Below are 21,092 nucleotides of genomic sequence, written 5' to 3'. Positions count from 1 at the left end.
CAAAGGTAAATAATCATGTAACATTGCTAGCTAACATTATGGTAGCTACTTGTGTTGTTGCTAACTTAAGTTATTTGTCTCAGTGTAATTGTGAAAGATCTACAGTTGCTCTTCTTGGTGGAGTTCTTCTTCTGTATGTTCTGGCTTGAACATGTATGGTTGGAAGCTACTGTGTAACAGTAATAATAATAATAATAAACTTTATTTTATTTTTTTATAAAGCACCTTTAAAAACAGCTTCTCAAAGTGCTGTACACAAAATAAGTAGTACACAGAAAAATAAAACATAAAAGTTAATAAGAACAACAAAAATTTATAATGATAATAATAAAATAATAATAATTATTAAAAAAAAAAAGGCATCAGCAGTCAAATGCAAGTTTAAAAAAGTGTGTCTTAAGTTGAGCTTTAAAAATGCCAAAAGTCTGATTTCCCCTGTGTTCAGGAGGAAGTGTTGTAAATTATTTAGTATAATAAAGAAAATGAAGGAAATAACCACAGGACGAAGCATCACCACATTTATTGGGAATAAGGGGGACTGGTCGGAGAGTAAGAGGGACTGCTAGGGGAATAAGAGGGAGAAAAAGGCGGATGGTGGGGGGTGTGCCCTGGAGAGGGAATTGGACTCAGTGGATCATCAGAATAGGCAGTACTGGGGGAATCCATTGCCTCATAGTCATCAGCAGAAAACAGAGGAGTATTAACAACAGGACCAGTCTGAGTAGAAGCATCAACAAGGGTAGCAGCTGGGCTCAACCGATACCGTAGTGGAGGAGGGAAAGTGGAAGTCGTGGAGGGCGTGCGTAAGACATCAACCAAAAGAGCGAGGTCCGCAAATAAGTGGGACAGCTGGTATCTAGTGTTGAGATCAAAGCCCTCCAGTCCCTCCAGTGCAGCAAAAAGGAAGCCAAGTCCTGCGTTGTGAGCTGCATATAAGGAAACATAGAGAGGCATGTAAGAAAAGGGGAATTCACCATGTGCACCTGGTTACTAACAGCTAAAATGACATACAGCATTAAGCAGCCAATGGACCACCAAAAAAGGAGGGGAACGAGACAAAAAGCAGGAGGCTATCTATAGGTTTAGAACACACACACACACACACACACACACACACACAAGCACATAGCCAGAAGCTGAGATGTATGAAACTAAAACCAGAGAAGAGAAGAAGTAAAATGCACAAGTCACAGATAATAAGGTAATATAACACACTTACCCATGATTCAAATGATTAAATTCTATATCCAAAAGACAGCAGTAGAGATCCTCTCTGTCCAACGGCCAGAAACCAAATGTTGAACAAAATGGGGAGCATGGTTTTAAAAAACCCAAACTGGGCTGGGTCGGATTTAAGGGGATTGGAAAAGATTGATAAAAGGTACCTAAGGGGTTAGGAAAATGAGTAAAACACGATTATAAGGGTTGCTGAAAAAGGACAATGATGTGACATAAGGGTTGCTGGAAGGTGTGCAAATATGGACATAAGGGGAACGGGAGGCAAGAATAGCTAAACATATTGGTATTTGGACAAAGGAACAGGGGGCGGAGGCTCAAAGGACAAATTGTATAAAAAGGGGAGCCCCGCTCCAGGACAGATCAGATCACTCTTTGGAATATTCCAAACGGTTTGGATCTCATGTGATTGGGCAAAATGAAATTGGACCTTTGCTTTTCCTCACTCACTGGCTCTGTGTGATATTTTTCAAGACTTGAACGGAGAAACGACTGAATTAGCGTAAGTATAACTCTGCTGAAAATTCTTAACTTGTGTTATACGTACTGTTTAGTGGACACAGAATTGTTCCACAGAAGAGAGTTCCAAAGTGAAGGAGCGTAGACAGAAAAAGCCCTGTCACCCATAGATTTTAGCCGGGTTTGTTTAACAGTTAACAGATTACACTGTGAGGAGCGTAGTCTGTGATTTGGGGTGTAAGGGATTAATAAGCCAGATAAGTAATGCTGAGCCAAGCCATGTAATGCCTTGTATGTCAACATCATGAGCTTAAAATCGACACAGACCCTGACCGGGAGCCAGTGCAAGGACTCCAGAACAGGAGTAATATGTTCACATTTCCTGGTCCCCATCAGGATCCTGGTGGCAGAGTTTTGAACATATTGCAATTTGTTAATTGTGGATTTAGAAACTCCGGCTAAAATAGGCATTACAGTAGTCCAGCCGAGTGACAACAAATGATTTAATCAACTTTTCAGCCACAGAGAAGTTTAGCATTGAGCACAGTTTAGCTATATTTCTGAGGTGAAAAAGGATGCTTTAACAGTGCTCTGAACAAAAGAATTGAGTGTGAGGCTGGTATCGAAAATTACTCCAAGGTCCCTCATTTTACTTTGGGTCTCTAGAACAGAGCCATCAACAAACAGAGACAGTGGACCAGCTTTGTGAATTTGATGAAGGGAGCCTATAAGCACAACTTCGGTTTTCCCGCTGTTCAGGCACAGAAAATTATTATTCATCCATGTTTTTATTTCAGAAATACAGTCAGAAAGGAAACAAACATCAAGGTTTTCACCAGATTTTGAGTGAATGTAGATTTGGGTATCATCAGCATGAAAGTGATAATGGAGGCAGAGTGCCAGACCTGTAGCCACCCATAGAAATGAACTGGGAACGGTCAGTAAAATAGGATTTAAACCCGTTTAAAACTGTCCCAGACACACCAAAAACACTTTCAAGCACATAAGTAAAAGACCATGATCCACAGTATCGAAAGCAGCTCTAAGATCAAGAAGAATAAGAATGGAAGTACTCCAGAATCAGAGGCCATCAACAAGTGATTGGTAACTTTGACCAATGCCATTTCAGTACCGTGAAGTTTACGAAAACCTGACTGAAGGGGTTCAAAGAGTTTATTAATTGTAAGATGATTACATAGTTGAGAGGCAACAACCCACTCAAGTATTTTTGCCAAAAACGGAAGATTTGAAATGGGACGAAAATTGTTAAAATCAGACACAGAAACATTTTTTTTCTTTGGTACAGGTGTAACAGCAGCAGTCTTTAGTACTGCTGGAATGACCCCAGTCTCCAGTGATTCATTTATAATGCTGAGGATATTAGGGCACCAAACATCAAAGCATGATTTAAATAGGTTTGTGGGAATTGGATCCAGCAAGCAAGTGGTTGATTTCATGCTGGATTCCTCCCTTGTGAGAGCCTCGGATTCAAGCAGGGAGAAATGAGTGAAAGAAACACCAGTGAACCCAGATGGACGAAGGAGTGAAGGGGCAGAGTCAGGTGTGACAGGAATTTCTTTGCAAACATTATCAATCTTCTGAAGAAAAGAATTACATAGCTGATGAGAAACAGGAAAAGTGGTAACAGTATTAACTTGAAGCAGTCTGTTTATGGTTTGGAACAATCGTCTGGGATTAGTTTGAATATTTACAATAGCCTGAGAGAAGTAAGAGGATCTTTCAGTCTCCATTAGTGCTCGATAATCACCCAGAAGATCCTTCCACGCTTGATAGTAGACATTCAGTCCAGTAAGGCGCCATTTGGGCTCCATTTTCTGACAAGCAGCCTTTCTAGAGCGCAGATTGTCATTATACCAGGGAGCAGAGCGGGCGAATGTGACCGTATGTGACCTTAGAGGAGCAAAAGAGTCAAGATTAGAGCAGAATTTAACTGCAGAACTTTCTCCTCCAGCGATGAGGGATGTAGATCGTTTAAGGTAGAAACAACAGAATTGGAGAGAACTGTCTGATCAATAGACTTCCACTTCCGGAAGGTTACTGTTGGGATGGTAGGCTCACTTGGATGATACAGTTCCAGGTTAAAGAAAACAGCTGAAAGATCAGACAGTCCAATGTCAACAGATGAAAACTGTGACACAAACGAGCCGTTTGCAATCACGAGATCCAGGGTGTGGCCCTTGTTATGAGTCGGGTCAGTTACAAACTCTGTGAAGCTAAAACAATCAATCAGCGACAGAAATTCAGCGACAGTCAAACTTCATTCTCAACATTGACAGGAAGTCAGCAAACTCTGACATAAAAGCTGCATGTGTCTTAGCCTTAGGTGGTTTATAGACTGTAGCGGTGATGGTAGATATAGGAGCAGAAGTATTCAAGACCAGGCATTCAAATGATAAAACTGGGGAACGGACACAGAGCTTATGTTGAACTACAAGTTGTAAACCATAATAATGCCTCTGCCTCTGCCAGATAACCTCGGGAGATCTAATACTCCAAAGCCCGCTGGAGAGATCTGGTTAAACAGGAGTCCATAATTTCCTTTATGCCAGGTTTCAGTTAAAAACAACAAGTCCAGCTTTTTATCTGTAAGAAAATCCGATAAAAGCAGCGCCATGTAATTCACGGACCGCGAATTGAATAATGCAGCATAGGCCTGGCTCTGAAGTGGAGACGACAGTGGTTTAATTTCCACATGGGGAAACGATATTAAATTACTGTGATCAACACCAGTATGGGACAGTTTGTTAAATTTAAAAGCTGGCGTGTAGTGTACCTTAACGCCATGGTCATTGACTGCACACTCACAAGTGTAGTACACTAGTAAGTGAGTGTACACTCACGTACCCTGTCACCAGAAACGGAAATGATCTCAACTCAAAAACACTCAAACTCACTTCATTCTCAAAAACACTTCATTCATTGAGTAAAATCTTTCACTTGAGTAAACCATTCACTCTATCTAGGGTTGGCAGCCATCCACACCTTATAAACAGGATTGTCCTGTATTGAAAAGTAAAATGCTGCATCCTTTGTTGAGTTAATATGTGACCTGATTTGTCACTCTTTTTTATGTCCATCGTTTCATACATACACTGAGTCTACACAGTGGTGAGAATAATAATAGTGAATAAAATCAAACCAGTTTCATAAAAAAATAGCAGAGAATCAGAATCTAAATCAGTGCTATGGGACAGAGAATAACAGACACACACTGTGCACGTCAACATCATCATTGTCCTGGCTATGGAATCTGTGGTTCTGAAAAACGTCTTCCAAAATAAGTTTTTATACAAAATTGTGTTTGTATTTATCTCTGATTAGAAAACATTACCTGTTCATTCAAATTGATTTGTTACATCATTAACGGCCTACAGGAAATAACCTAGAATACCTAGAATTAAAACAGGGCCAGATGAGCACTGTGTTTTCTGAAGGTTAATGCACTTAAAAATAATTATTGTAGCAAAATTAAGGTAAAGGTTTAGACAATAGTGTTTAAGTGATGGAAGTTATCTTCTTTAACAGCTACAGTTTTTGTTCACAGTGTTCCACAGGGAGCAGGAGACAGAATAGAAAAGAACATCATCACAGATACAGGGTAAGATCAGAACCAACAACATGACTGTGACACTGACACACTGGTATTATAAACCTCTCTGCTGTTATTAACTACAGAGTGATTAGAGTATAGATAATAGTTCGACCCCATGTCTCACCACATCTTCCTACTTCACCATCTCACAGGCACGACCCAGAATCTGCTGCTGTGAATGAATTCCAGAAAAAGTTCAAATTAAACCTGATGAAGAAGTTTGAGTGTTTGAATGGAGTGATAATAAACCTGGGAAACCAAACACTCCTGAATGAGATCTACACAGAGCTCTACATCACAGAGGGAGAGAGTGGAGAAGTCAATAAAGAACATGAGGTGAGACAGATCGAGGCAGCATCCAGGAGAACAACAACAGAGGAAACACCAATCAAATGCAATGACATCTTTAAGCCCTTATCTGAACAAGACAAACCCATCAGAACTGTGCTGACAAAGGGAGTCGCTGGCATCGGAAAAACAGTCTCTGTGCAGAAGTTCATTCTGGACTGGGCTGAAGGGAAAGCAAATCAAGACATCCACCTCATATTTCCACTTCCTTTCAGAGAGCTGAATCTGATGAAGGACCAGAAACTGAGTCTGATGGAGCTCCTTCATGTCTGTTTTAATGAAACAAAAGAAACAGAAATGTCCAGTTTAGAAAAGGTTCTGTTCATTTTTGACGGATTGGACGAGTGTCGTTTTCCTCTAGATTTCCAGAACACAGTGAGAGTGTGTGATGTAACTGAATCAGCATCAGTGCATGTGCTGCTGATAAACCTGATCAAAGGGAATCTGCTTCCCTCTGCTCTCATCTGGATCACCTCTCGACCAGCAGCAGCTGATCAAATCCCCTCTGAGTGTGTCCATCGAGTCACAGAGGTACGAGGGTTCAATGACCCACAGAAGGAGGAGTACTTCAGGAAGAGAATCAGTGATCAGAGCCTGGCCAATAACATCATCACACACCTGAAGTCATTAAGAAGCCTCTACATCATGTGCCACATCCCAGTCTTCTGCTGGATTTCAGCCACTGTTCTAGAGAGAATGTTGGGTGAAGCAGAGAGTGGAGAGATCCCCAAGACTCTGACTGAAATGTACACACACTTCCTCATCATTCAGACAAACATCATAGGAGAAAAATACTCCAAGAAGCAGGAGAGTGATGAAGAAATGCTTCTTAAACTGGGACAACTGGCTTTTCAGCAGCTGAAGAAAGGGAACCTGATCTTCTATGAGGAAGACCTGAGAGAGTGTGGCATTGATGTGAGAGAAGCAGCAGTGTACTCAGGTGTGTGTACGCAGATCTTCAGAGAGGAGTTTGGGCTTCACCAGAGTAAAGTGTACTGCTTTGTACATCTGAGCATTCAGGAGCACCTCACAGCTCTGTATGTGCACCTGACATTCATAATGGAAAAGAGAAATGTTCTTTTACAGCATCAGGTCTCTAAATGGTGGATGGAAAAAATGACAATCTCAGATGTACACAAGAGTGCTGTAGATCAGACTTTAGAAAATCAGACTGGACATCTGGATCTTTTCCTTCGCTTTCTTCTGGGTCTCTCAGTGAAGTCCAATCAGAAACTCTTACAGGACTTAGTAACACAGACAGGAAGTAGCTCCCAGAGCATAGAGGAAACAGTTCAGTACATTAAGGAGAAGATCAGTGAAGATCTTCCTACAGAGAAATCCATCAATCTGTTCCACTGTCTGAATGAACTGGGTGATAATTCTCTAGTGGAGGAAATACAACACTACCTGAAATCTGGAAAACAAAGTGAACTCTCTTCTTCACAGTGGTCTGCACTGGTGTTTGTGTTACTGACATCAGCACAGGAGCTGGAAGAATTTGACCTGAATAAATATACCAGTACAGATACGATAAGAGAAACTGTTCTTCTGAAGCTGATGCCTGTGATTGCCGCATCCAGAAAAGCAATGTAAGTAAAGCTGAATATAACTGTTCTACTGTTACAGTGTTAGAACGAGAGAAACTGAAAACACTTTGACAAATATCTACTACTTTGGGGTGTTTTGAATTTAAGGTGATACAGGGTAGAGTTTATACAAATGGAGAATAAAAATGCATAAACAAATGAATAAGACTGAAGAGCAGGTATTAAATATGTGGAAGTCAGCTGATTTCATTTGAGGAAAAAACACTGAAGTCTTGAGGTTATGACTTAGTATCTTGAAATAATTTAAAAGGTTCTTGAAATTATGATTTATTATTAGCACAGTAATGCTGGTTTTATGTTGGATATTTGAAATCTTGTGTTTTTATTTACATAAACCTTTGAAGATTTTTTTCTTCACATTTTTCTACAAAATTTCTGTTATACATGAAGTGGAATTACACAGACACATGGTATATAAAACTATCTTTGTTGCTCTAATACAAAATTACAGAGAAACACACATAAGTAGCCTACCGGTAACAAGGCACAGGTGAGAATCATCACGCATTAACTGCCGGTTTCCCCGCCTCCTCTCTGTCCGCATCCGACACTCAACCACGCCCCCACTGCCACAGCAGTATTCTGTTGTACAGGACTGTATCACTTACTCTGTATATTTTAGCAGAATTCATGTTTTGGTGTCATTTTCCATTTTTCACCCGAACACTACAATACCCAGAATGCAGTACACCAATACATAATTCAACCATTGGGAATCCCTACTGTGATCATCCTATATTATATATATTTTACACCTGTGCAGCAGCACTTCAAATCAGGAGGATTATTAAAGAGATTTGAAAGTGAGTTTCTGGGTCTTCCACTGGAGAAGATGCTAAAGAAAACAGAGAATCTGTCTGTATTTAGTAAAAAAAAAAAACAGAGAGCAGAGAAGCTCCATGGCAGAACAAAAGGAAATGAACTGAAATAGGAGAGCTTGTTAATATCTGTTAGCAAGTGTGCTAACCCTACTTGATTTACCCATGTAACTACTAGTAATATGGCTAATAACGTCACTAATGCAAAGGTAAATAATCATGTAACATTGCTACAAACATTGGTCACTGTTTGTGTTGTTGTTAACTTCATTATTCTGTATATTCTGTCTCGAACATGTATGGATGGAGGTCACTGTGTAACACTAAATCAAAACATCCTCATTCATTAAGTCATTTCTTTCTCTTCAGTAAACCATTCACTCTATCACAATAATTTACATAGAAAGCTACGTAACTGATTATTATCAGTAGGCTGCTAACTATCTCACTTCCCTGAATATATAATTATCTACTGAGTACCACCCCCATTTCTCCCTTCTCCCCCATATCACCCTTTCTCCCCCATTCCTCTCCTACCCAATGATCTTAAGGGCCGTTTCTGAACATTTGGGGACCCTAAGTCACAACTTCATCAGGGGCCACCTAAGACGCTAAGGCCATAAGCTAAGCTAAGCTAACTGTTGCTTGCGCTTTTGCTGCAGATAGGTGGCAGCAACTGCAAAGAGCACACACTGCTTCTTCTTCATCTTATAGGATATGATGCATATATGCATTGGTGGATTTTATATACAAACACTTTCCTTACAGAATATTTTATTTTAGCGGCAAGGAAACTGGTTTGTTGTCAAAAGTTCAAAAGTGGACTGCTAATTGCTATGGCAACCAGAAGTTGGAACGCCTACTGGCGACATCATAGTACAGTGACTGGCGACTTGCAGCAATAAAATCACTGTATGTGTGAACGCACCTTCACTCAATCTCATTTTTACAGGCTGCAACTGAAAGCACAAAGAGACACTCAGGTGAGAATTACCAGCCAGGTGGACGACAAAGTTAATTTCAGCCCCTGGTCGGATTGCTTTCTCACAACAATGTTTAGGTAGGTGGTACATGTCAAAATAATATCCACATGAATGCCGGGACCCAAGGTTTTTCAGGAGAACATTGTCCAGAGTACCACACTGCCTTCACCTGCTTGCTTTCGTCCCACAGTCCATCCAGGTGCCCTCTCCAGGTAAGTGATACACATGCACCTGGCCTTCCACTTGATGTAAAAGACAGCATGATTCAAGAGACCAGGCCAACTTCTTCCATTGCTCCATGGTCCAGTTCTGATGCACACATGTTCATTGTAGGTGCTTTCAGCAGTGGACAGGAGTCACCATGGGGACTGTGACCAGTCTGCAGCTACGTAGCCCCATACGCAGCAAGCTGTGACACACCGTGTGTTCTGACTCCATTCTTTCACAACCAGCATTAACTTTTTCAGCAATTTGTGCTACAGTAGCTCTTGTGTGGGATCGGACCAGATGGGCTAGCTTTCACTCCCCACATACATCAGTGAGCCTTGGGTGCCCAGTTGTCATTCCTTGGACCACTTTTGGTAGGTACTAACCACTTCATACTGGGAACACCCCACAAGACCTGGAGATGCTCTGACCCAGTCATCTGGCCATCACAATTTGACCCTTGTCAAAATCACTCAGATCCTTACACTTACCCATTTTTCCTGTTTCCAACTCACCAACTTAGAGAACTGACTGTTCACCTGCTCCACAGTAAACTGTACAGTTTGAGTTGTATTCTTTGTCAGGGACAGGACTGTATCCCGTCTCACCCTTCTACCTCCGCCGCCTCTTTTGTTTCACCGGGAATTTGTGTTGAAGACAGTTTTTAAGAATCATGTGACTGAGTTTCTGTAACCAAGGCAACAATGACGTTGACATGCAAGGTCACACTGCACATGTACATTCTCTTCCTGCTATTTCTTGTGAAATTGGTTTCATTTTATTCACTATTATGTTTCTCACCACTGTGGAGACTTAGTGTATGTATGAAACGATGTGTACAAGAATACGGGACAAATCACATCCTGTATTAACTCAATAATTATATTTTTCAATACAGGACAATCCCATATTATACAGGATGAGTGTAAACCGTACTCTATATACTGGCTGGTTAGCTGTAGTTCTCTATTAACTTTATCCATTTTAATTACATCAACAAGTGGAAGCAAGAAAGTACACAAATTGACATACACTAATTCATTAATAATAATTATATATATATATATATATATATATATATATATATTACTGGTTTTGGGTGTCTTTATTCTTTTTTTCATTTTGTGTATTTGAATTTAGTACCTAGCGTATAGGAGGAAACGGCCCTGGGGATGTTTACAACAGATGTATCGATGGTTAAAATTTTAGATGTTGGCTGGAATGTCCCTTTAAGCATATTGTCTAACTCAGGGGTGTCCAGTCTTATCTGGAAAGGGCTGGTGTGGGTGCAGGTTTTCATTCCAATCAAGCAGGAGCCACACCTGATTCCACCTGTTTAATCAGTTGATCTTGGCTTTCAATAGACTCTTCTGCTTGGTTGGAATGAAAACCTGCACCCACACCGGCCCATTCCTGATAAGGCTGGTCACCCCAGGTGTTGGCTCAAATTTAGCCTATTACCCAAAAACACTTAAAATTCAACTTAGAAGCCAATACTCACATCTACCTCTGAGCCCAGTTGGAAATTAAAAAAGACACCAGCCGTGAGTGAGAAGAAGCAAGGGTCCAGCTTTATTGGTTCCGTTCCACCACACAAGATCCATACCGATGAGAATTCTCAGAAGTGATCTGATACCCTGAGCTTAAGCTCCAGTATTTATACTGTATTTACACATTAAATAACCCATATGTTTCAAGAAGACTATGATATCACTACCAATAGGGTTAAAAAAAGAGCTCATCCACCTTACTATTATGTTAAAAAAAAAGGGCTATTCCACTTACACATAGAATCAAAACCAGGGGTTTTCAAATTACACATAGAATCAAAACCAAGGGATTTCGAATAACCCATAGAATCAAAACCAAGGGATTTCGAATAACCCATAGAATCAAAACCAAGGGATTTCGAATAACCCATAGAATCAAAAAGTGGAGAGACAAAACAATCTAGAGTGACCTTGGTCTCACTGTTATCTCGCGGGGGCAGCTTGACTCAGCCACCCTTATAAATGGCTCCTCATGGTTTTCTCTTAAAATTAAGGCCTTCCTTGCGAGACAAGAATCTTCACCATCTGAATTATGAGTAAGTTAGATTTTTCTGTATTTCTAGTTTATAATTTATTTTCATATTTGCTCTATATCTCTATTTTATATATAGTTATACTGCTTGAAAAAAACAGTTTACTGTACTTCCTACTTCATAATATCATTACAGTTCTACTGTCCTACATATCCTATCATTGTTTTTTTATAAAGAGTATATATATATTATTATTATAAGATATTACCCTTATAATATCTTAATATTCCTTTTTATTATTCTTATAAAGTTATAGTAGTATGTGTGAGAGAGAGAGAGAGTGTGTGTGTGTGTGTGTGTTATGTCTACTTGCCCACCCTTGACTGTACGAGAGTGTGTGTGTGTTAGCTCCTCAGCTCGTATACTTCTTTTTGACTTTAAACCATAGTGTATTACTCTTAAAGATCTAAGATCTTTAAAGTGTGAATCCAATTCAATATTCAATATCAGTCAATATCCGCCTCACACCGCTTCTGTGTGTCTTGGTGCCCGTCTTTTCTTCTTCTCCCCTTTACTGGATACTAGGTCTCCCTCATGTTTATTTTATGACATTTTTTATCCACAACATTTCCCCCCTCTGAGGCTATAAAGCCTCATACACTACCTTAATTAAGCGGGTATCTGTGGAGGAACTGGTTCTGCCGCACCCCATGGCCGCCCCCCGCTAGTTGTCGGAGGATTACTCTAACGAAGCCATAATCCCTGCGCCCATTCCCGTAATCAAATGGGTCCCTTACATTAACCACTTCTACGCAACACTGATCAGAATAGGAGCTGAGGAGGTTTTGTAGACCTGGTAGGAGACGTGCTAGCGTTGTGCGCCCCGGGGTCTCATAGTAGATTGGCAGCTGGAGAATGGGCCTTAGGACCCCCCTACGTCCACTTTGCGCCGGACATGTGTAGATGTATCTAGCCATAACTCTTAACCCTTAACTTACTTCTCCTTTCAACTATATATATATATATATCTTATTTAGAATCTAACTACCTTGATTATACGTTTGTTTGCCTACATCGATTATTAGTGTGATTAACTGAGTTCCCCTAATCATTCATTATTACTACTACTACTGCCGTCGCCAGTTTACGTATGAGTGGCCACTACAGTAACTATTTGATTGGATCTACACGTCCCTATCTTTCTCAACTAGGCCTGTCAGCCCACAGTTTTGTATTTGTCGGGACCTGCAGAGTCTTGCTTCCCCCCAAAAAACAAACCCCAATCCTTCGCAGTCAGGGGTGGGTGAAAAAACCTCCTATGAGGAAAAATTCCCACCCTGCCAGCACTATGTGCTTGACAGCACCATTATACTTTTCTCGTGCCTGAGTGCGTCATATCACAACCATTTTATAACAATACAACTTGACAGTCTCTGTCGGCAGTATCTCTCTGTATGCTGGTTGTCTTCAGCTCAAGCACTTTACGTACTGTAGAGAGCCACCCTTTGGGGAGAGGTTAGGCTAGCACTTACACCCAGGGTATCATCACATCTTCTTCTCACCCCTCAGGGTTCAGTAGATCTGCAACACAGATGAACACATAGAAAACACCAATAGGCCCCGTTTTTCTCAGATCGGCCCAGTTGGCCACTACCTTGTACAAATGGGTCCTTGCGCCCCCTTGCGCTATCCTCATCAGTCCTGGCTCATGTCCCGTCTCATGTTCTCGTAGACCCCCCCGTTCTCGCTGGTGTCGCTGCTCATTGTCTCCCGTCTGTTGCTGCTGTCGCTGCTCATTGTCTCCCATCGCATGGTCTCAATCACCACCCCCCGTTGAGGCGGTAACGCCTCACCCTTAACAATGTACTGGCCAGAAAAGGAGGCGGAGGACATCACCATCCACCGTGCGCAGGGGATCACACAGCAGGCCACCAGAGCCACAAGGAGAAGGAGGATGAACAGGGACACTCCCAAGCGGGTCAGGGCAGCAGTCCAATCTCCAGAAAGAAACCAGGAGAGCCACGGTGGCAGGCGGAGACTAGACCCAAAGCCGGAGTTAGCCGCTTGCTCCACTTGGAGGGCCTGTAGTTGGCCCAGGACCTTGGAGAGAGCACCTTCAGAACCAGTGTGCAAAGGGATTGCAGCACAGCACTCGGGACCAATCATTGCACAGACACCCTCCTCAGGGGCCCGCATCTGGTCCAGGACAAAACGGTTCTGAGCAGCCATGAGGGAAGTGGCATGGAGCTGATCACGGACCAGTCCGAGAGCACTCACCGAGTAGTTAATGAAGCGTTGCTCGTTGTACCACATGTAATTAATCCATGCCACGTTGCGGTTGATCTGCACGGCCGGGAGCAAAATAGACGCTACACCACTGCCAACGGCCTCCATGGCTCTGTAGCAAGCAGGAACGCCAACGGGGGTGCCCCCAAAGTCAAGATGGATGGTCTCATCAGCGGCCCAGTCAGAATAGTTTGCTGCACCAGCGTCACGGACATACTGAGTCCACAGGGCCACGTCGCGGCGTGAACGGGACCGGCTGGATGACGGTTGGTCAGCCACCAACAAAACACGGGTCTTACCGTCCAACCTAACCGGGGCGCAGCATCCCTGCCATTCCGCAGGCAAAGTCTGGCGTACACGTTGGCCCCCACAAAACCAGAAAACATCCGCAAGGGGAACAGTACCAACACTAAGATCAGGTAGGGGAATTGTCACACTGGGGGTGCATGGGGATGAATCACAGACAGAAAGGGTCTCAATTTGCAAATCATTAGCGAACAGGGAGACATTACATCGGGCAGACACGTTTCCCATAGGATATACTCCAACAGAGGAGCAGAGGCAGATGGGAAAGAACAAGGGCAGAGACGGTTGGACGCGGACAAAAGTCGACACTTGAGTGGATACAGGGTGAAACAGGCATGAGGAGCTTGCATTGTACATCCATGATGGGCCAAAGTCAGCAGAAAGGGCCCCAAGGAGGCACACAGTAGGACACAAAAAATCAACAGAATAGGGGGTGGTGAGGCATTCCGTGAGGTTCCCCATGGGTAGCATAAAATGGGGGGTGAGGCTACGATCATGACATACGAGACACGAGCGATCTGTCACAGATCGAGCAGTATGGACCATCCATGCCAGATACATGTTACTCTGCTCCTCCGTAAGCGAGGTGTTATCGGTGGAGATTGAATAGTATTGTAATTTCATTAATTTATGTGTGATCGGAGTTGACATCGGGGCAATGAGGAGGGGGTGGAGAGCCCGGGATGCGAAAGGTGACCTTGTACTATCATGGTAAGAACACGCCGCAGCCGAGCAAAGGAACGGTAGCCACAGGGGGCCAATAGTGGGCAGCTCGAAGGAGCACCTACTCGTCCGTGCCCTACCAGTAATTCTAAGATGTCCTACGCGAATCTCCACAGATCGAGCTTGGGAGAAAGTGAATGAGGCCAAATAGGGACTTCTGCCAATCAGGGACTCTTCATGGGCGAGTCTAAGGAGAGCTAACGCGCACATCGAGCTACGTGAACCTATAGTTGAGCCAGGGGCCGTCCAGGATCGAACATGCCTAATACGGGGATAGGGGGCTGTGCGGGAAGTAGCAGCCACTAGTGGGCGTAACATGCGATAGGAATCCAGGGCATTATTGAAGGTATGAATAGTCCTTTAACACATTGGGTCATAGAAAAAGAAAAAGAGTGCTATTAGCCCTGCTGCAAAAATCACTCTACCCCATATGTGCTACTATTCTGTGGAGCTCGTAGGGGAGTGCGCAAGGATTCATGTGGAGACTGAAGTTCAGGAGTAAGCTCAGGTAAGTTCAACTGTGCTTCTAGGGACTGTAGCGTATCCGAGTCGATTAGGCTCAGAGGCAAAGCGGGGTCGTCAAGGTCCTGACAGAGAGTGGCAAGCGTAGACAGAAAATCCTCCTCCGTTGGGGTTACAAATTCCTGTGGGTTGGTAACTACGACACCCGTCACTTCTACTCGGGGCGAGAGAACGGTAGGGCTACTGGCATCAGACTGAGACAGTTTATCTAGTTTTTCCACAGCCCGCCGCTTAGTCTGGGCTCGAGTGCCGTAGGCAGGGCTCAGGGAGGCATCCGAATCACTGTCACTATGAGTGAACACCACTGCCCCAATGGGCTGCCTTGTACTGACTAGACCTGAGGTCGATGGTTGTTCGTCGGTAGTGTCTTGCAGTAGCGGTCCTTTACCTGGTTCGGCGCGGCTGCAGTGGTTCAAGTGTGACCAGTAATTCCTCCCCTCAACTTTCACAGCCGTGGGGGTTGCAGCAACCACGGTGAACGGTCCTTCCCGACGTCCCGCCTTGCGTATGGCCTCTACATGCTTTGGCACTATAGTACGGCTTTCTCCCTCTAACACACAACCTAGGTATTCCACTTTTTGTCTACAAAATTGCAACTTTTCTTTACTCACTTTGTGGCCATTTTCGGCCAACATTCTTAGACCCTTTAGTGAGTCGTGCTGGCATTGTTCTTTGGACGCACTACAAATCAAAAGGTCGTCGACATATTGCAAGATGGTGCTACGGCACTCCAGGGCTGAGAGGTCTTCAGCCAGTACCTGATTAAATATGGATGGGCTTTCACAGTATCCCTGCGGAAGTCTAGTGTATGTGTACTGCTGCCCTTCAGCCGTGGGGGTTGCAGCAACCACGGTGAACGGTCCTTCCCGACGTCCCGCATGGGGGCTCTTTCTCTTGAAAACACGAATGTATACCTGGTCCCCCGGTGCCACTAGGCACACGTCCTCCCGTACCTCGTTCTCTCCATGGACTGCCTCACGAACCTGTGAATACAAATGTCTATGGATTTGGGTGAGGGTTCGCACATAATCCTGCATTTCGTCCTCCAATTGTGCCAAAGACGGCCCTGTGTATGGACCTCGGGTGAACGCCATAGGCATTGGGCGCCCAGTAAGCATTTCATGAGGAGTCAAGTGCGTCATACGATTGGTCTGTGAACGCATCTTCATCAATGCCAGTGGTAAGGCCTGTACCCAGTTTAGGTGAGAGCTCTCGCATATTTTTGCCAGTTTATTAACTAGGGTACCGTTCACTCGTTCCACCATGCCCTGGGATTGAGGATGATATACACAGCCTAGCTTATGATCTATCCCCAAGACAGATGCCACATTGTCGATGACGTTATTCACAAAGTGGGTGCCGTTGTCCGAACTCAGAAAATCTGGAATACCGAACCGGGGAATGACCTCGCAACATAAAAATTTAGCCGCGGCCCTCGCGTCTTCCTTGGAGGTCGCAGCTGCCTCCACCCACCTGCTGAAGCGGTCTACTATTACTAGAATGTAGCGCTTCCCTTCTTTCCGGTTGTCTGCTCCCATGTCTACATAATCCATCATTATATGCCGGAACGGCCCCGTCGGCGGGGGAATATGTCCTAAAGGGTCAGTAAAGTTCTTTCGCACATTGTTCTTGATACACACTTCACATCTTTTCAACGCATAGTCCACCATACTGTCCAGAAATGGGGACCACCATTCCTGACGGATTTTTCGGATCGTTTCGGTCCTATGGGCGTGATCCAAGCCATGGGCTTCTTTGATCAAGAGCGGGAGGTAACAGGCTGGCGCTATACACAATCCTTCTATGCTGCGCCACAATCCAGTACCCGCCTCTTTTTTCGCCCCCCGTTTTATCCACGCCGATACTTCAGCCACACCTGCGGTGTTCTGCAGCTCCACTAAGTGGGCCACATTGTCTACCTGCGGATGCTGCAGCGGACTCTCCCCGGGCTGAGTTAGGGCCATCATCTGCGCAGGCCCTACGGCAGCTTTCTTTGCTGCCTCATCCGCCAGTGCGATAAAGGAGTCATCAGTCCTATGTGCCCTGCATTTCACTACAGCTAATTTTGTGGGCAATGTCATAGCATATAGTAAATCTGAAATCGCTTCCCCGTGGGTCACGGTGGACCCATCTGCCCGCTGGAATCCCCTTTGCGCCCAGATTGGTCCAAACACATGGCAGACTCCATGAGCATAGGCCGAGTCCGTATATACAGTGCAACTCTCATTATGGCCCAAATTACACGCAGCTGTCAATGCCCATAGTTCAGCTAGCTGGGCTGAGCAGGGTTGGGGGAGGGGAACACTCATCACCACCTCAAACGTCGCCGGGTTTCGTCGTGCTTCTACTACTGCCAACCCAGCCTTATTGCCCGTATCAGTACGATAACAGGAACCGTCCACAAAATACGTATGCTTGACATTATCAATAGGGCAGTTCTCCAAATCCGAACGTGCTTTCAAAAATTTCTCTGATTACGCTACGCACTCATGGGGTACACCATCTATCGGGGTTACCAGTTTATCGGCCGGATTCACCGTGGTGCACCGTTCTATAGTGAGCTCCAGGGTTGACAGAATGGAGTCATATCCCGTTCGATGGGAGTTCGTTATCACAAAGGTCTGACTCGTTAGGAGCGCATGCAGTGCATGGGTCGTATATAATGTAACTGGGTGCCCCATGGTGATTGAGGACGCTTTCTGATATGCAAATGCGGCCGCTGCCAAAGACCGATAACAGGGTGGCATCCCCTTTTCTACGTTATCGAGAGCCGTGCTGTAATAGGCGATGGCCTGCTTTCCCATCCCTTGCTGCTGCTGAGTTAGGACAGCCGATGCGTACCCCTTTCTTTCGGATACATAGAGGTTTGCTATAGTCTGGGTTAGCCAATGCAGGAGCGGTCAATAAGGCCATTTTAATATCTGTGAGTGCGGCTAGAGCTTCAGGAGTCCAGATGAGGGGGGCATTTGGCTGTGATTGGTCTGCTGCCTTAATCATGTCCCGTAATGGTTGAACCCTTAGCGTGAACTCACATATCCATGGGCGACTGAACCCCGCCATTCCTAGAAACGCCAACATCTGTCGCACGGTGGTTGGCTGTGGGGCCTTGCGTATGGCCTCTACATGCTTTGGCACTATAGTATGGCTTTCTCCCTCTAACACACAACCTAGGTATTCCACTTTTTGTCTACAAAATTGCAACTTTTCTTTACTCACTTTGTGGCCATTTTCGGCCAACATTCTTAGACCCTTTAGTGAGTCATGCTGGCATTGTTCTTTGGACGCACTACAAATCAAAAGGTCGTCGACATATTGCAAGATGGTGCTACGGCACTCCAGGGCTGAGAGGTCTTCAGCCAGTACCTGATTAAATATGGATGGGCTTTCACAGTATCCCTGCGGAAGTCTAGTGTATGTGTACTGCTGCCCTTCATACGTGAAAGCAAACAAATGCTGTGAGTCTGGGTGCAGTGGCACGCTAAAAAATGCTGAGCATAAGTCTATGACAGTATACCATTTGGTCCCTTCTGGAATGTTCGACAATAGGGTGTGTGGGTCTGGCACTACTGGTGTTTCAGATATCACGATTTGGTTAATAGCACGCAAATCATGTACTAGCCTCCACTTCTCTGAGTCAGGTTTTCTAACTGGAAAAATGGGGGTATTGCACTGACTTCGCGTGGAGATTAGCACTCCGGCCTCTACCAATCCATGTATTGTGGGCCGTATGCCTTCTCTAGCTTGCGCTGACAACGGATACTGTTTCTGGTAGGGCAACCTTGCATTCTCTTTTACCTTAATCTGAGCTAGGTCGGCGGATTTAACAAACCCTACGTCGGTTGGATGTTTTGTCCATAGCTGTTCTGGAACAGTTTTCAGTATTTCCTCATTGTCCTGATCTTTTGCTGCCTTAACTGCCATTTGCAAACCACTTCGGTCCGTGCTCGTGCATATGCAGACACTAGTGGCCACGGCGGTGTCAACTGCTGTTATTGAGATTCGCACAAACTTTCCAGCAGGCGACTTGTGCAAAGACGGATTGGTAGTTGGCTTCCACTCTTTTACTTCTTTCGCCTGCCCTATCATTGGCCCTACATCTTCCGGTTCCAGGCCTTTGGTGACCATGAGTGTGACATGGGGCGCTGTCCCTTCCAGCTGATACCAGTTAGTGATTCTCTCTGGGAGCTTGATCATAGCTGCCACTCCCTGTGGGCCGCTTATTATTTCCATGGTTTTAATGTCCATTACTTGTCCCTGTTCCATGTCTTCCCAAAGCTGAGCATATTCCTGGTCTCGTCCACCGTCATCATATTTAATAGTGCAATATAAAGGGGCCTCCACCTCTGTGCAATCGGGCCGCATGTACTGTAACCATGGTTTCCATTCTGCGTATCTGTGCCAGAGTTCCGAGTTAGATGGATCGGACATCTCCAACCAGTATACCATCCTCACATTACGGGCGGTGCTAGGTGGCTCGTGCAACAGTAGGCATTGTGTGGATATTGATTTAGGGAATGTCACCCAAATCCCAGTCGCCTCGCACTGTATCTGAGCTCCCAACTTACACAGGGCATCAAGCCCCAGTAGGTTGACAGGCGCTCCTGGCGAATATAACAGGGGTGCTTGTATTGTCACGCCATCCAGAGTTAGTTCTTGAGGCTCGGTGAATCGTAAGGTCTGTATTTTTCCTGAGAAGCCCATAGTTTGAATTGCCTTACAGGTGAGGGGGAGCTGTGAACCTTCTTTTCCTATGCTTGAATATGTAGCTCCAGTGTCGATCATAAAAGGCGCTTGCAAGGTGTTTCCGATCGTCACTGTAACAGTTGGCTCTTGTTCTGGGTGCAGTGTGGTGACGGACTGCATGAGCTCCCCCTCGGGCTTCTCTAGGCCTCCTCAACTCTGGCTGGGTCCCGGCTCCCCATAGGGGCCATACATGGGGCCACCTGGGGGTACTGGGGGTAGCGGTTGACACTGAGGTGGCATTCCATAGCTCTCTGGCGCTCTCGGTCCAAGCACCTGACCTCTTCTTTCAGCCCTATCCACGCGGTCTCCCCAAGTTGGTCATGGGGCAAGTGGACAATTTCTCCTGAAGTGGCTAGGATCGCCCCATCCCCAACACCCTTCAGTTGCCATATTTGGTCTTTGCAAAACTCGACCCCGTCCGTATCCTCGACCCCAGGCAGGCGGCGTCCCCGGGTGCATGGGGGCCCTCATATGATATATGTAATCCATCTGGGCGGGGTGCAGCATAGTAGTTATGTGTGGGACTTGCGGTTGTGGATGGGCCTGGTATCCACTGGCCAGCAGCAAAGGGTCAGCCTGTGCCGGGGCTGCCGCTTGTGGATGGGGCACCATTACTGCCGCTTGTTTAATGTGTTCCTTCCTCCATTCCTTCTCTTCCTGTTTAGTCCTGGTCAGTTCGCCAAGCTGTGCCTTACAGAGTTGGCTCATTAGGGTTTCGGTGGCATCTTTAGCTTCTTTTTTCAGCTTTCTGTGTTGCTCCACGTGATGGGTCACATGTGCCAGAAATGAAGCCCATTCCATTGCGTTGAGCCCCACCACTTCCTCTAACTTCTGCTGTACCTCCCCAGGGAGAGCCTTCTTCAACAGCAGTTTGAACAGTCCCACACTTGCCACCGAATCGTCCCATTTGGCAGCCGTTTCATCCCTCCATTTGTCTTGAAACTCTTGTATGAAGGTTATCACGTTTTCTTCGTCTTTCAGTTTTATATTTTCGAGCTTCCCAGGGTCCATCTTAGCCGGAAACATACTCCTCACAGAGTCCCATATTTCTTGTCGGTACAGGCCAAACGGGATTGCGTCAGCCTTGGGGTCGTCTATCAAATCCCTGTGTTCTGCCCCATCGAAAATTTCTTCAGCCCGTCCCTTGCCCACTGTTTGGCAGAGAATGGCTTTGATATCGCCAATCGCCAGGTGCTGTCCTGATGTTTTTTCCTCAAA

At 45.0% G+C, this 21,092-nt stretch overlaps 2 protein-coding genes across 4 annotated transcripts in view; both read left to right on the top strand.

The window, feature by feature from the left end:
* The window catches only part of LOC128623011 (NLR family CARD domain-containing protein 3-like), a 105,770-nt gene that overhangs the window by 27,275 nt on the left and 57,403 nt on the right, over nucleotides 1-21,092 (top strand). The gene's annotated exons all lie outside the window — the stretch shown is intronic.
* LOC128623009 (NLR family CARD domain-containing protein 3-like) overlaps nucleotides 1,566-21,092 on the top strand; it is a 31,063-nt gene continuing 11,536 nt past the window's right edge. For both annotated transcript variants that reach the window (XM_053649845.1, XM_053649844.1), the window contains exons 1-2: nucleotides 1,566-5,314; nucleotides 5,461-7,245. In XM_053649845.1, the coding sequence (XP_053505820.1) occupies nucleotides 5,519-7,245 (1,727 nt within the window). In that variant the 5' untranslated portion in view covers nucleotides 1,566-5,314; nucleotides 5,461-5,518. The remainder of the gene's footprint in view (nucleotides 5,315-5,460; nucleotides 7,246-21,092) is intronic.

Source organism: Ictalurus furcatus, chromosome 19, assembly GCF_023375685.1.
Source record: "Ictalurus furcatus strain D&B chromosome 19, Billie_1.0, whole genome shotgun sequence".
NCBI classification, from domain to species: domain Eukaryota; kingdom Metazoa; phylum Chordata; class Actinopteri; order Siluriformes; family Ictaluridae; genus Ictalurus; species Ictalurus furcatus.
Note: the sequence above shows the minus strand (reverse complement) of the source record. Positions and strands in the feature narration are given on the sequence as shown.